Here is a 16,565-nt window from a genome sequence, read left to right as displayed (position 1 = left end):
GCTTTAGTTCATTTTCACAAAAAAGCGTAATGCCTCGCAGAAAAGCAAACTTAGGGCGTCGTACTCGTAGCGCCATCTGTTGGACATAAAAGCCTTAACCTAGATTATATCTTTTAATTTATATGAATGTTTAACGGAATAATATACAACCTATGTCCACCCTGAAGTTCCATTCTAAATATTGGTGAAAGAATTTTTGAAATCGGATGAGTAGTTTCGGAGATTACCCGCTACATCCAAACTTACTTACAAACATTACCTCTTTATAATATTAGTATAGATGAATATTTCTGTATTAACTACTTGTAAAACTACAAAACTGCTTGTTCATTAAAGAATTAGCTTTTCAAATTTTTGGAACTAAAAATTTATTTGTGTAATTATTGTTAAACTTATTTTTCAATAAACTACAAAGTGCATACCAGAATTTTGTACTGTTTCCCTCTAGCGGGACAGCAAACTATGTAAGCATGCCCTCTCAAGACAAATTTGAACAAGCCTTTGCCAGTTGACTTTTGAACTTCCATTAGTGTGCCATCAGCAGGTGAAGAATAGTTCACATTTTTCATAAACTTGTTTCCGTGTGTGCCCAAAAGCATGGTGTTTTCAGTTCATTAGTAGCGTGCTGTCATCAAATTTTTGTTCACTTGTGGTAAAAAAAGCAGCCAATATTCACAAGCAGTTAATGGATGTGTACAGGGAGTCTGCTCTTGCTGACTGCAGTTCGCAAGTGAGCTTGAAAATTTGCAGGTGGGAGAAACTCTACCAAAGATGAACAACACTTCGGTCACCTTGCTGTTGCAACATCTGAAAATTGACATGATTATTGGTCAGTATGCAAAACATTTGCTGCCTGTAATTCAAGAACGGTGTCCCAATTTTGCCAGCAAAAATTTTGTCTTGCATGAAACAATGCTCTGCTCCAGAGCTCAAACTGTCCAAGATTTTCTGATAGAAAAGGTCATCAAAATCTTGCCACATTCTCTGCACTCACCAGATCTGGCTCTGAGCAACTTCTGGTTGTTTGAAAACCTAAAGGAGTCACTGTGTGATATGCATTGTTCGTCAATTTCTGCTCTTGGTAGTGCAATTTTCCAGTGAGTTCTGAAGGACTCCAGAAAACGAGTTCGCACAGTGCATTGATAAGTGGTTAAAGAGATACCAAGTGTCTTGACAAAGACAGAAATTGTGTTCAAAAGCAACATCAAAAGTTTTCATCAAAACAGACTGCTTTAGAATTTATGGATAAACACTATACAATTCTGGTATGAACCTCATACAATAAGAAACCTTTACTTTGAGATACAGTATGATGACTTAGTTATTTTCTATTAGATATTTCTACATAGGCAATACTTTCTTGGTGCAATACTGTTATATTCTTTTTTAATTTTGGACAAACAAACAAATTCAATTAAACATTTTTTACATAACATTAAGTATTAATTTTTAAACTGAAATGAATATGTTTAATGAGTTTTTCATATTTCATATTATATAATTTATACTTACATTGCAGAATATTCAAATAAGCCATAATATGGATTAAACATTTCCTTAGACAAAAGAAAAAACCATTCTCTGGATGCTCCACCATAATCCAGAACTTCTTCGCCGTCAAATTCTATCCATAATTTAGTTCTAAGGAGATCAACTTGTGACACACCACAGATAATTCGATAGGAATCTTCCAAAATGTTGTTTCTACAGACATTCATCACAAATTTGTTAGGCACATTGGACTAGAATGGAAAATAAATTACACAAAATTAAAGATATAATTTTAAACTATTAATATGAAGATTATTATATCTAATTAATAAGCTACATATAAGGAGGACAATTATGTTAAAAACAAAGTTAATAAAAACAAATTCCTTCAATACTTTCTGAATAATTACACCTAATACAGTCAAATTTATACACAATATAATAAACTTTTATAAAAAAAACTTCTAATATTTATCTAACCACCTAAAAGGGGATTTTTTTTGGACTAAGAAACAAATTGTTATGTCCTTCTAATATGACTTTTTACTGGAGTTCAAAAATTACTTTGTCATAGATGGTACCTATTGTAAAATAGGTACCATCTATGACAAAGACCACACCAAGTATTCATAATCAACTTAAACTACTCTAAAATTTCACTAAACCAATCATCCCTCATCACATAACATCTTTTTATTTCTGTATATGACATCATTCCACACGCCATCAATTATCATCCTGCTGTTTAAATTAATTAAGTCACTATTATTTTTAATTGCTATATGTTCTTTAAATCTTCTTAAATATATATCTTTTTCTCTCAATAGGATTTTATTGTTATTTTTATTAAGAATAAAACACACCTTTAATAATCCAGCTAATAAAAATTAATAAAGTAAAAACGTTTTTGATCGTTTCTTTACAATCTTCTTCAGTTACCATAACATAGAATAAAATCGAACACAAAAAAGAACATAAATATGAAATTAAAATATAAATAACGTAATATAAGAACATAAACACGAAATTAAAATATAAATAACAGAAAAGTAGCTGCGATGATAAAATAAATGAAAAATATAAATTAAGCCGAAAAAATGTCCTTTAACAAAAATTAAAATAAATAAAGCCATTAACTCTTGTAAAAGGATTGCCATGTGGTAGGTAAAGAGTCCGCATCCCTATGGTTGATGCAAACAGTTTTCTTGTGTGCCTTAAAGATCTCTAATTTCTCTAGATATTTCATTGTGTGTAAATCTGTCGTAGGTTTAATTATTTCCGCCCGATCCCAATGGACTTGAATGTCGTGTTGTGTTGCGTAAGCTGATAGCATGTGTTGTCAAGTTTCTTATTAATCGTATATTTATGCTCTTTGATATGTTGCTGCAAGTTGTGCGTTGTTGTGCCCACGTAGACAAGATCCGAATTAAAACGCTGATTGTGTAATGGTATAGAATAGATCCCTAATGCCGATTTCCAGTCATAATGCTTCTTATCGTTTCTTAATAGCTTGAAAACTATAGGATTGCATCAATATATCACTCAGAAATTATTAGCCCTGGCCGTTTCTTTATGTATTTGTCTCAAAAACAGGGCATAATTTAAAACAATCCTTTGTCTACGGTTAGTTGTTTGGAAGGTTGTGACAAGTTTCTCTATGATTTCCTTTCGGTATTTTTGTTGTTCTGCAATCCTTAGAATATAGTTTAGCTCCGCTATCGTGTCTTTTATACTTGTACAATGTGTATAAGCCCTTTTTATCCAGGACCTAAAGGCCGCCAATTTGATGTGATGCAGATAGATCAAATTATGAAATAAAGTGGGTTGAAAGCATGGTTTCCTATATATGTTGGTCCTGATCTCTCCTTATTAGCTGGATTATTAAAGGTGTGTTTTATTCATGGTATATTTATCCAGTTAGTTCATTATATAAGTATTTTTATTAATTTTACAATTATCACCATTATAGTGAATAAACAAAGGTGATTGGGTATTTTTTACTCTGATTGATGCATCATGTTCCTTTATCAATGTGCAAATAGTATTCATTATATTGGAGAAACAGGAAAAATGTTGGAAAAAAAACGTAAAAGAAATGCATATAAATAAAACATTTGGAAATTAAAAATTGCTCATGAATAATTCTTGAACTACAGTAAAAAGTTGAATTAGAAGGACATAACAATTTGTTTATTACTCCAAAAAACCCTCTTTTGGTTAGATAAGTAACTAATTAAGTCGGCTAATATTGTTAAATTCATCTGGTTAATAAATTTATAAAATAAATCTTAAATTCTTAAGTAAAGTTGCATGTAAATTATCTTCCATTTAAAAAAACAAACTTTATTTTACAAATTTTTTCCAACAATATTGTTCCTTAATATTTTAAAATAGAGAAAAGAAAGCATTATAATTAATTTGACCAGTGTTAACATTTTTCTATAATGAAAGGAAAGTGGTAAAAATTTTTGCCATTTTTCTTTGATAGTGTTTATAGTGATTTTTAAATTCAGATTCAATATTTAATGTTTATTATATTTTCTGCGTGTTTCCAATTGATTTTTTTTTCCTTAATATGTTATAAGTAACAAATGGTATGTATAATGTAAATCTGTATAAGATAATTTTTATTTAATTTACACTTTCAGACAGTTTTAACAATGTTCATTATATGTGAGAAACTAAAACACTGCAAGAGAAATTGGTTGTAAATACTGAAATTTGCATGATTTACAGTTAGTAAGTAAATAGAGGCAGTAACTAATGACACTATCTGAACTGATCATCAATTCATTGATATAATACTTGCTACATACAAAATTTGTCATTTCTAGTTGCTGATGTTCATTGTAGATTGCACTATTGTGCATGCATTGGTAATATCTGCTATGTTCTCCATAAATTTACTCTGGCAAGTTTGTATGAAATTGCAACCTGCTAAGTGCCGGATGTTTATCATAAGGAAACAGTGTTTTGCTTCTCCCGTAAAATTCAGTTTTTGCCCCATACTAGATATTGCATTTACACCTATGAATTGTGAGTTGATGCCATTAAGTATATACTACATTGCAAAATTTTTCCTTTCAAGACTTATAGTGATTTCTATAATTTGATTTTTCTTTGTTCTAGCAATTTTTAAAATGAATGTGATCAAAGAACAATGTGTTGATGTGAAATTTTGTTTTAAATTTGGAAAAAAAGAAACAGAGACACTTCAACTTTTGAAAACAGCTTTTGAAGATGATGTTCAGAGTCAAGCCACATGTTTTGAATGATTCAGACACATTTAAAAAATAATACGAAGTAATTCAATCAGAAAAGATGAAAGAACAGGTATCTTTTCAACTTCTAAAATCAATGTAAATATTAACCATATTCAAAAATATATCCATGCCATTGATGACAGACTGTTAGAGAGAAAATTATTTCAAAGATTCCACTTTAATGTATAATAATCTATAAATAAAAAGTTTGACAGTAGTCCATGTATTGTGTGAATGTGTGGACGTGTGCATGTGCATGTGTAATGAAATATATACATTATATATAATGTTTGATTTTTTTCAAACAATAAAAGCTATAAATTTTTGCAATCCATTTTTGAAAATGCAGCATTATGATAATAGTATAATAATGTTATGCAAACTAAAAAATAACTTGAATAGAATATTTTACTTATATTATTTGATGTTCATAAATATATAACAGAAAAGAAAACAAACATGATAAAAGCAATAAATTACAGTTTTAAAAATTAATTTCATCTTATCTTATCTTTTGTCCTTGAAGCAAGACTGATAAACTATAGTTCATATATACCACAGGCCATTAAAATTGCAACACTAAGAAGGATGCATCTGACTACTGATCACTGGGGGATATGTAAATAATTAGCAGTGCAGCACAAATGCAAATCATGTGCACCAGTAATGTCTCTTGGAAGCAGTATAAAAAAGGAAGAACAGAAATCCAGTTTTAAGTATTGGAATTGTGTTTTCTCTCTATTCCTGTGTACAGATGGCTTAAGTATACCTCATCAAAATATATGGAAGCCTTACCAGCAGGTTTCTGATTTTGATAGCTGGAGAATTGTGGTATCATAACTGTGGATTATCCTTCTGCAAAATTGATATTCATGTTGGAAGAAAGGCACCCACATGGAATGTGCAAATATGGAATCGGTGGGTCGAGAATGAATGAACTGATGTGAAAGATCCCAACAGAAACACCATACAACCAAATGAGAGAACATCATCTTATCTGCTCAGCTATTTGAGTTTGTGATATGGCTGCATGAGATACTGATTTCTGTATGTTCCTCAGCTTGAACCAAGCTGAAATTGTAATTACAGTCGACCCCCTATAATGTGATAGATACATTCCACTTTATAAGAATTTTGCGTTGTAGGAATCCTTAAATACATAAGCCAACCACAGCCCGACACATGTGAAGTTTACAAACTACGGCTGTTTGAAAGGTTTTCTTCCATAAAATTAATCGATTCTAGACTAATTTGACTCAACATTTCCAAAACATGTATAAGTTTTTGGGAATAATCCGTATAAACTATGCTATAAACAAAAAATTGTAGGATTACTTACCAAGTGTGCACCGTTTGACAACGCCATTGCTTAAGTTTGTTTTTGTCGCAGAGCAGCGCACCAAACGGTGGGCGCGTTTTCTGATAAGTTATTTTTCTGCGAAAAATTCTTTGAACTTTGGAGACATCATTAATAGAAATAATTTTTATGGCCATTGAATAAGAAATGTTTTTTTCACAAGAAATGTATAAAATTACAGTACTGTATTAGACTTACAGTACTTAATTTATATACTGTACAGGCAATAGTAAACTTACCCAAATAAACTCTCCGTAGTGTGTAAGTAGTTCGGCTGTTTGTCCACTATTGGTCCAGATTTGACCAATCCTGTTGCGACACAAGTCAGCGATGACGTTTTACTGCATTTAACGAGTCTCTTTTAGCATCTTTATACGAATACAGTCACAATTTTTTCGCTGTGATATACGAATCTGCATTATATGAACCCGCATTATAGGGGGGTCTACTGTATTTTACCCTTGTTCTATAAATTAGCTATATAATATGAATGGCTTTGGTAGTTCATCCTTCTTTGTGTTGCAATTTTAATGGCCAGCAGTTTAATTTTATTTTGCAGGTTTTCTTCAACAATGCTAATATATAAATTTTTTAAAATCTAAGACTTTTTACTTACTGGCTTTGGAAGTTTTGCCTTTAAATACTCATATTTCCGTTTGTAGTCTCTGGAATATGGTACAGCCTAGAAACAGAAAAAGTCTTGTTATTAAACCTGAAAAGTTTTTATTTTATTAATGTAAAAATTTAACAATTAAAATATTTGAATAAATAAAATTTAATTATTATTAACACTACAAAATATTAGAGAGTAGAAATGTATTATTACTGTACTTTATATACTGTATATATGTAGGCTGTTTTTTTTCCCCAAAGCTCCGATCGTCCATAAAAAAAAGACAAGTGTAAATAACAAAATGAATTTATTAACAAAAGTTAGGTACAAACATGGTTACTTTTCGACATAATCATTGTGAAGATTGAGGCATTTGTCATATCTATAGACGAACTTTTCCATCCCCTTGTCATAGAATGTTGCCGCCAATAACTTGAGATGGGCACTAACATTTTTTTATAGATCATCATTATTCTTGAACCTCTGCCCTCCTAGCCACTTTTCCTGTTCTGGAAAGAGGTGGAAGTTGCTCGGTCAGCTTTAAATAGGGGCTATATGCTGGGTGGTGTGTTTAAAGGTGTTGAAGACTTCCACCTCTTTCCTGAACTGAAAACGTGGCTAGCAGGGCAGACAGAGGTTTGAGACTAATAAATTAAATGACAATCTTCAAAACAATGTTGTTAAGGTCATCTCAGTTCACTGGCGGCAACATTCTATGACAAGGGATGGAAAAGCTCATCCACAGATATGACAAATTCCTCAATTTTCATGCTGATTATGTAGTGCCGAATGTTTATCATAAGGAAACAGTGTTTTGCTTCTCCCGTAAAATTCAGTTTTTGCCCCATACTAGATATTGCATTTACACCTATGAATTGTGAGTTGATGCCATTAAGTATATACTACATTGCAAAATTTTTCCTTTCAAGACTTATAGTGATTTCTATAATTTGATTTTTCTTTGTTCTAGCAATTTTTAAAATGAATGTGATCAAAGAACAATGTGTTGATGTGAAATTTTGTTTTAAATTTGGAAAAAAAGAAACAGAGACACTTCAACTTTTGAAAACAGCTTTTGAAGATGATGTTCAGAGTCAAGCCACATGTTTTGAATGATTCAGACACATTTAAAAAATAATACGAAGTAATTCAATCAGAAAAGATGAAAGAACAGGTATCTTTTCAACTTCTAAAATCAATGTAAATATTAACCATATTCAAAAATATATCCATGCCATTGATGACAGACTGTTAGAGAGAAAATTATTTCAAAGATTCCACTTTAATGTATAATAATCTATAAATAAAAAGTTTGACAGTAGTCCATGTATTGTGTGAATGTGTGGACGTGTGCATGTGCATGTGTAATGAAATATATACATTATATATAATGTTTGATTTTTTTCAAACAATAAAAGCTATAAATTTTTGCAATCCATTTTTGAAAATGCAGCATTATGATAATAGTATAATAATGTTATGCAAACTAAAAAATAACTTGAATAGAATATTTTACTTATATTATTTGATGTTCATAAATATATAACAGAAAAGAAAACAAACATGATAAAAGCAATAAATTACAGTTTTAAAAATTAATTTCATCTTATCTTATCTTTTGTCCTTGAAGCAAGACTGATAAACTATAGTTCATATATACCACAGGCCATTAAAATTGCAACACTAAGAAGGATGCATCTGACTACTGATCACTGGGGGATATGTAAATAATTAGCAGTGCACCAGTAATGTCTCTTGGAAGCAGTATAAAAAAGGAAGAACAGAAATCCAGTTTTAAGTATTGGAATTGTGTTTTCTCTCTATTCCTGTGTACAGATGGCTTAAGTATACCTCATCAAAATATATGGAAGCCTTACCAGCAGGTTTCTGATTTTGATAGCTGGAGAATTGTGGTATCATNTATATTTTTCAATATATTTATTTTGTTTGTACAAAATAAAGAATTTTTAACAATACAATAGTCACAATTATTATTTTAAAAAGTTTACGTTAGGCTTAACATCGACGAAAATTCAACGCGAAGCGACACGCAATGGAGAAAAATTTCAACATGGGATAGGTTAATATATTTTTTTGTATATAATCCGTTATCCAAAATATCGATTTTCTGAATAACCCTAGTCCCCAATTGATCCGGATAATCGACGCTCTACTGTATTTACAACCTGCTACTTTAAACACCATTAAATTCTATATAGTAATAAGCTATGAAATGATCATATACTAGATATAGTAGCTTTCACTTATTATAATCATGAATAATTTTGTATGTTAATATCAAAATTAGCAGGCTCCAAAACACAGAATTTAAATATATTATAAAATCTTTGTTTATTGTATTCAGAAGTAGGTTACTGTTATCATCATTTTTGAGTAAAGAAACTTTTTAAGCTCTCTCTCTTCATACTACCTGTCTCATAAATGGCTGATAACATGCAATTTTATTAATTCTTGTCATCAGTCTTAATCATTGCTTTAAATGTTAATCATTATTTGTTTTTCTAATCATATTATTTGCTCAAAATATACTAATTTAAATTGCTGACTTTATAATTTATTAAATCTTAAACTTAAACACTTTTATTTTATTGTTTCAATATGTTGTAATATCAGAGTCAATGAATCCAGGATTTCCTCTAATAGTACATCTACTCCACTTAATGTTATCAATTGGCTGTTTCCATCAGTTTAGGCTAATCTTAAAGGTGGTTGCAATAAGCAGAATCTATTGTATAACTAAAACTGAATTTGAATTTTTCTTTTTTAAGCAGCATTATAAAGAAGTCAGAGGATAATATACAATAAGAAATAAACATACCGGTCCTGCAATATTAGGATTATTTAACCGAGGATCTTCCCATTGCGTTATCCTGGTATCTGAAAAAAAAATAAAATTTTTAACGTAACTACAAATATTAATCATTAATGATTTTCTAAGTAATTTCAATATGATGATAAATTTATAATTAATATATCAAAAAAAAATAATAATTAGTTCTATTTAAATTTAAAAATTTATTTACTTTTTTGAGAAAATTAAGTGCAAAAGAAAAACAATAAATTTTTCTTATTTTAAATACATAATTAAAAATTTTTCAAATAAATTCTTTATTACAATTTAAACTTTTTAAAATTTATTTTTAGTGATAAAATTATAATAAAATATCAATTCAAGGTTCATTTTTTACTTTATTTTCAAATGTGGCTATAAAAATTTTTAAATATAATTTTTATGAAAACAATAATATTCTATGCATTTCATACATTATGAAAAAACAAAAATGTATCACATGCCTTCCTTTCTGACTGTATCATTGTTTTAAATATTGCATCTTCATCATTTTTCATTTATTTATTTTTATTACATTTCATAAGTTTATATTAAAATTTAATAAAAATGAGCTTGTATTAAGAGATGAAAGGAAAATCTGTTCTTTTAAATAAAAAGTTAAGCATTATATTCATTAACTTACTATGATCAATAAAAAATATTCTGCCATCAGTATGTACACGTTCCTCCCATCCTTCCTATAAATTAAAAATAATAAAACATATATTTTATAAAAAAAAAAAAACACAATTTACTAAAAAACTAACACAGAGTTCATTAAAATTTTGGTGTCTTACTTATAAAAATTTTAATTTATTCTAAAATATTTTTAAAACTATGTAAATGCCAACTGATTAAAACTATCTACACATAATAAAATAATAATATGCACATTGCAAGAAAATTATACAAAAAAAAACTTATTGAAAAATTACGTAATGGATTATAATTAATTAATATTATTGGCATCACACATTGTAAAAATTACCAAATGCTGTTAAAATTATTAGATCCTGATAATTATTATGGTGTTGGTGGAGTATATCCTATAAAGCATACTTTATATACTAATGCCTAGATCAAATTCAAGGCATAACTATAGAAAACAAATGCTTTGTTTATATGCTGTTCATGTATATATCTGTGTTTAAGAATATCCTGACAATGTGACATGTATTTAATATGACAGCTTTCTGTAGTATGTAGTGATGTATGTGCTGTTGTGAAGCCTTAATACTTCAAGACTTGTGTAGCGTATATGGTATGATGTCTGTGCAAGAAAGATCTACTGGAACAATATGTAACTCACCCACTGTCCAAATGCACTTTATTTATTTGTGGACAATTTCTGAATATTTACTAATTTTTCAATCATGTATTACTAATATTTTGTATGTTATGGATGTTTAGAATAGCTATGTCTATAATGCATGTGATTGTTTTGTTTGTGAACAAATATGATGTCTGGTCTGTTGGAATGAATTTATCTGTAATTACAACTAAACCTCAAACAAAACCTTTTAAAATATGCAGCTGTTTTATTATCTATTTGAATGCTTTCTGTCATTTTTAATGACCTTCTTCAAGTACAAAAATCAAATGCTTCCAATTTTGTTCTTATCTGTGATTTTGGATATTTTATTTGTGTTGTTTTCTATGAATGTCTGAAGAGTGTAGTTGTAGTATGATTCCTGGATGCATAGTAGTTTTTTTTGACATATTATATTTGCTAATTGGGTATGCTGATAAAAGCAGTCAATTTGTGTTAAAAGCTTACAACCTGACATAATGCATTGTATAATCTTGTGCATGACATGGCATTTCCTAATGGTGTCTTCTGGGAGTGTCATGTCTTTTAAGATGTGCTTTCTGTAGTTTTTTTTTCTGGTCTTGTAAGGCAGTCATAAATCTCTTCATCTCTCCAAATTGGCATCCATACGTCAGCCAGAAATTTCATACAGTTTCATCAACCAGATACTGGCTGACATTGTTAGAATGCCTACTGTAGAGCAACTTCTGCCTGATGGTGTCTGTGCATTTTGTGCACTTGTCATATCCAGATCAGTGTTATTTAAGTTTAATGGTATACTGTTTTTGTCTACAAGAGTTATGACTTTGTGTAATTGCGATATTTCTTGTTTTCAATAGAAATATTCTTGCAGTGTCTGTATTTGTTTGTAGTCCCAAGTTTAAAATATCTGTAAGGCCTCATCCTTCCTCTTTACAATAAATAGTCAATCTTTCCATAGACAAATTAGGGTGGTGCTTGTTATCTTTTGTTAATGTTGCTTATGTTTTCTTTTAAAGTTATTCTGCTTCTGTTTGTCCAATTTGTATAACTCCAAATGAATATGTCAGTACTGAGACAACATATGTGTTGATTGCTTTAACAGTGTAATTTGTATTCAACCGTGTCGTTAGTATTAAGTTTAATATACTGCTATATTGTTTTGTTAATCTTTATTTTATTTCTGCATGTTCTAGGAGTTGGCCTGTTGGAATCTTAAATATCTTTAGATTTCACCTGCAAGCATGATTCAATGATACCTTCATTTCTGAGTACAAATTCATCTTTCTTCAAGATTCCTTTACCTATGTAAATTATTCTGCATTTGTCTAGACCAAACTCCACTGACAGTTATTGAATTGTCAGTGGAGTAAGTGACTGTGTATAACTTCTAATGTGTGATTTTGCTAGGCTTGTTCAGATGTGTAGAGTTTTATGTTGTTCATGTATAATCAGTCACAAAATATTTTTGGCATTGTGTGCTGAGATCAAAGATAAATTCCAGAAAATTATTTATTGATAGTTAAGTTATTAAGATGCACATTATCAATTTAGTGAATATAATTAACAAATTTAGTTATTTAAAAAATCCATCATAGGTTAATTACAATAAGAAAATATACACATTAATAAGCTGCATTCTGTCTCTGTCTATGATTATCATTACATTAAAAATATATTTATCTACTAATCACAGATTAATCATAAAATAAATCATTGCGTACATAAATGTCATATAAAGATGAAATTTTGCAGAAAAACTAATAGTCAATATAGTTCTGTTAGTTCTTAATTAAATCAATACTTAATTCAAATGAATACTTAGTAATGATACCAACAAAAACAGTAATAAAATGTTTAACTTACTGGTAACTGTCCAAGATCATCCACACTACTAAATGATGGCCTGTTGGGCACATTATTTTGATTGGGAAGAGGACTTGGTCTGCCAGTTCGAGGATCGACCTTCAGGAAAATTTTATAAATATACTGCATAAATATTTTTGAAATATTATAATTGATAAAAATTTTCATTCACAGAAATCAAAGCGCACACAAAAATTCATACATTTTAATAAAATAAAATAAATAAATATCAATATCTTAAATTTTATACTTATAAACAATTATCAAATTTACACATTATAAAGATTTACTTCTATGTTTTCTTATAATATAACTTATTAATTAAAAATATTAGTCAGTTTTAAGAAAAGAATTAATATTTCTTAAATCATATGCTTCTGTGTCCTTATCATATAGTTTAATATTTAAGATGTCTACTCAAACTTATTTTATTAATAAGACTTATTACACCGACGACTCGGTTCAGCAAATTTAAGAAAACTTATCAGAAAAAACAGTCTTTATTTACAGTCTGAACCAAGTCGTCAATATAATAAGTCCTATTAATAAAATAAGTCTGAGTAGACATCTTAAATACTAAATTAATATTTCTGTTCCATATTTTTCTATGAATTAACCTTTTTTAAATACAAGATAGATTAATATGCCATAATGCTTTTAGTTTTGTTATTAAGGATTTATTTGAATTTTTTCCTCCTACTATTTCAAACTATATATTAGTCCCGCTAAAAAATTTCTTGTTTAAATTTCATGCTAACAATGAAATAATATTTCAAAATACTAATACTACTCTTTTGTCTCCATTTTTAAAATTTACAGAATTTTTTTCAAGAGAAAATAAATTAAAAACTTCAATGACAATGCTGTATTTAACAATTCAATAATAAATTTCACAGAGTAATTTCAGAATGTGAAAATAATCTTCCTTGTAGACAAAAATATTAGTCTAATTTGTAAAAAAAATAGAAAGATGAAAAAATATGATAATGTTAAATGATCTATAATAATCAGTAATATCTATATTATTTAACCTAAATATTATATCTATTTTACACATTTTTATGTATAAAAGTCCATCAAAAGCATGAGAAAAATAATTTTTGAAAATTCTTTAATGAAATTTTTTATATGTAGTGGTCTTCAAGTAACTTTATAGAATTCATAGTATGTATTAAAAGTATTTAAAACTATACTTTTTTACATAACTGAATATAGTTTAGAAATGTTTACAACCCTTTTAATACAGAATGTTTTTCTTTTCTACACTTTTTTGCAATTTAATTTTTACTTTTTGAAGCATTTAAATCTAATTATTGAAATAAAATTAACTTTTTTTAACAAAGGTAAAATAGGATTTACATACATAATTATAAAAATGAAATACAAAGTCACTGATGTATTTACCCAAGTTGTTGTTTTTGTATTATGATCGATGAAAAACACTCTTCCATTTGGTGCTACTTGAAGTGACCATCCTGCAGGTAATCCATCAAGCGATAACTGAGCAGACAATTGCGATGATAACTCTGTAGGTGACTTAATAAATAAAAATGCAATAATTAAGTACAGATGTAGTGTAGTATAATGATTTACATGTTATATATTTTTAACATAAATTATAACTTATCAATAATATTTAAAAGAAAAAAAATTAAATAATCACAGAATTATTTAACTTTGTTAGTTAAATAATTATTTATATGTAGAATACATCACAAAATAAACACAAAACCCATCAATATCATTAAAGTTTGCACTAAATATTCAATAAATACAGATCTAAAGATCAATTTTATTCCTTATATTTAACTGATTAAATTTTCACATAACAATAATATTTATATGAAGATTTCTATGTGAATACTTTGAAATAAAAATAAAATTTCTTTGTGTTAATATAAATTTATTTTTTTTATACCTGTACAGGTGTTTCTTCTGGAATTTGAGATTCCATTTCACCATTGTCTGCACTAATGTGAAAACGCCGTTCAAATTCTCTTGCAGAATCTAAACTACGTTGCTGTACTTGTTCTTCTGTTGGTGAAATTCTACAGAATAATTTAAAACATCAATAGGTACAATAAATAGGTATTTTAGTATTTGAATAATCTACTTAAATAATAAAAAAATGTGAAAAAATGAATATGTACCTCTACGCACTTATCAATATACTATACTTGTATAAATAAAAATTAGAGATGATACAATAATGAATTCTGTAAATACAATTCAGATACTGATAATTTTCCAACCAATCCGATCCTGATACTTAATTTTATCTGTATTCTCTATGTGTCAATAAATGATAGCTCATTGATTTAGAGCAGGGAGTCACTAAACTTTTTTCACAATGGGCCACATAACTGAGAGAAGGACAAACAAGGGCCACATAACAATTTTGTTCAATAGAGTATACTAATACACAAAAAATAAAGACAACCAATATATTTATTTACCAATACACAAACATGATCGCTGCAGCAAGCTCGTAATCGCTTTTCTTAGAAACATCATTGTAGGTACTTACATAAAAAGCACTCAGATATCCAAACTCGCAAAAAGTCACCAAATTTTTTATTTCAGTAATTTTCCTAAATATTATATTACTGTCAGATGCAAAAATCAAATTGGACTAATTTTGGCATTTTTACTTTAACTTTTTCTACATGGTAAGTTTATCTACAGTCTATGATATTTCCATATAAATAATTATATTTTAGCTGATTTGTGACACAGTGCAGCAGCAGTGGACCAGATGAGCTGACCTTGCAGGTCGTAGTTTGGTGACCTCTGGTTTAGAGGATAACCATTTAAATTCAAATATAAAGAAATATAAGTCTATATACTGATTTGAAGCTCATTTCGGATCAGACCATTGACAATTGTAATTGTCTAGTTTGCCTAAGTCTGCACTAGCCCTGTTTCTAAGAAAAAAAATTTGAATACATCTTGAACAAATTTATAATTGTATAGAAAAATTACCAGATTGAAAAAATCGTTCGGCAATGATTTTTTCAATGTGGTAATGTCTCCAGACCTGATAATGTTGTTCACACATTATCCATCCACTGATAAAAATGCATCCAGCATGCAAAGTTTTTTTGTACAAGAAGAATAAGCAAAAGCAGTGTCATTATTATTGCCTTACTGTCCTTTAGTTTCTTAATATATATTAAAAGCAGTGTCAGTTTTCTATATAATTGGTTGAGACCTGTCACAACTGAAGTAATTAAAATGAGATTTGTGCACTACATATATTNCTTGCATAAAAACTTAAAAACCAGTATAATTGTCCTATTAATAATTAATGTCCAAGTTGACAAAAAATATATATTAAAAGCAGTGTCAGTTTTCTATATAATTGGTTGAGACCTGTCACAACTGAAGTAATTAAAATGAGATTTGTGCACTACATATATTTTGTTTGTAAAGTTTTGTGAATCACAAAAACACATACCCAGGACCAAACTTTACTCAGGGTCATTGAGAGGGCCATAACTGACTTTCGTGGCAACAAAAAATAAAAATTAAAGCAAGCAATAAAAAATTTTCCTTGGGTTGTTTAATAATAGTAATAGGTTATAACAATAAGAAATATGTACAAGAATTAATTGAAAAAATTCTGATAATAAATTTCAAAAAAGACAATTGTATTAGTATTCAGTAAGTCAAGATTACAACAGAAATTGTTTAGCAAGCAATAATAATAATAATGATAACAACAATGGTAATAGCAGCAAAAACACCAAAATCACAGTTCATTCCCCAGCAAAGCTAGCCAAAATATCTTCTTCTTGTCTTAGTCGCTTCACAAATATCTATTTATACCCATTGAC

At 28.6% G+C, this 16,565-nt stretch overlaps 1 protein-coding gene across 3 annotated transcripts in view; it reads right to left on the bottom strand.

Moving 5' to 3' along the window:
* The window catches only part of LOC111624527 (E3 ubiquitin-protein ligase Nedd-4-like), a 104,640-nt gene that overhangs the window by 28,708 nt on the left and 59,367 nt on the right, over positions 1-16,565 (bottom strand). For all 3 annotated transcript variants that reach the window (XM_023367401.1, XM_023367392.1, XM_023367408.1), the window contains exons 9-15: positions 14,648-14,777; positions 14,134-14,265; positions 12,730-12,828; positions 10,219-10,273; positions 9,564-9,622; positions 6,728-6,793; positions 1,513-1,742 (exon numbers count right to left, since the gene is read on the bottom strand). In XM_023367401.1, the coding sequence (XP_023223169.1) occupies positions 1,513-1,742; positions 6,728-6,793; positions 9,564-9,622; positions 10,219-10,273; positions 12,730-12,828; positions 14,134-14,265; positions 14,648-14,777 (771 nt within the window). The remainder of the gene's footprint in view (positions 1-1,512; positions 1,743-6,727; positions 6,794-9,563; positions 9,623-10,218; positions 10,274-12,729; positions 12,829-14,133; positions 14,266-14,647; positions 14,778-16,565) is intronic.

The sequence above is a fragment of the Centruroides sculpturatus genome, unplaced genomic scaffold, assembly GCF_000671375.1.
Source record: "Centruroides sculpturatus isolate CEXI.00-Female unplaced genomic scaffold, Cexi_2.0 scaffold27, whole genome shotgun sequence".
In the NCBI taxonomy this organism is placed as follows: domain Eukaryota; kingdom Metazoa; phylum Arthropoda; class Arachnida; order Scorpiones; family Buthidae; genus Centruroides; species Centruroides sculpturatus.
The sequence above is the reverse complement of the archived record's forward strand: the minus strand, read 5'-3'. Positions and strand labels throughout refer to the sequence as shown.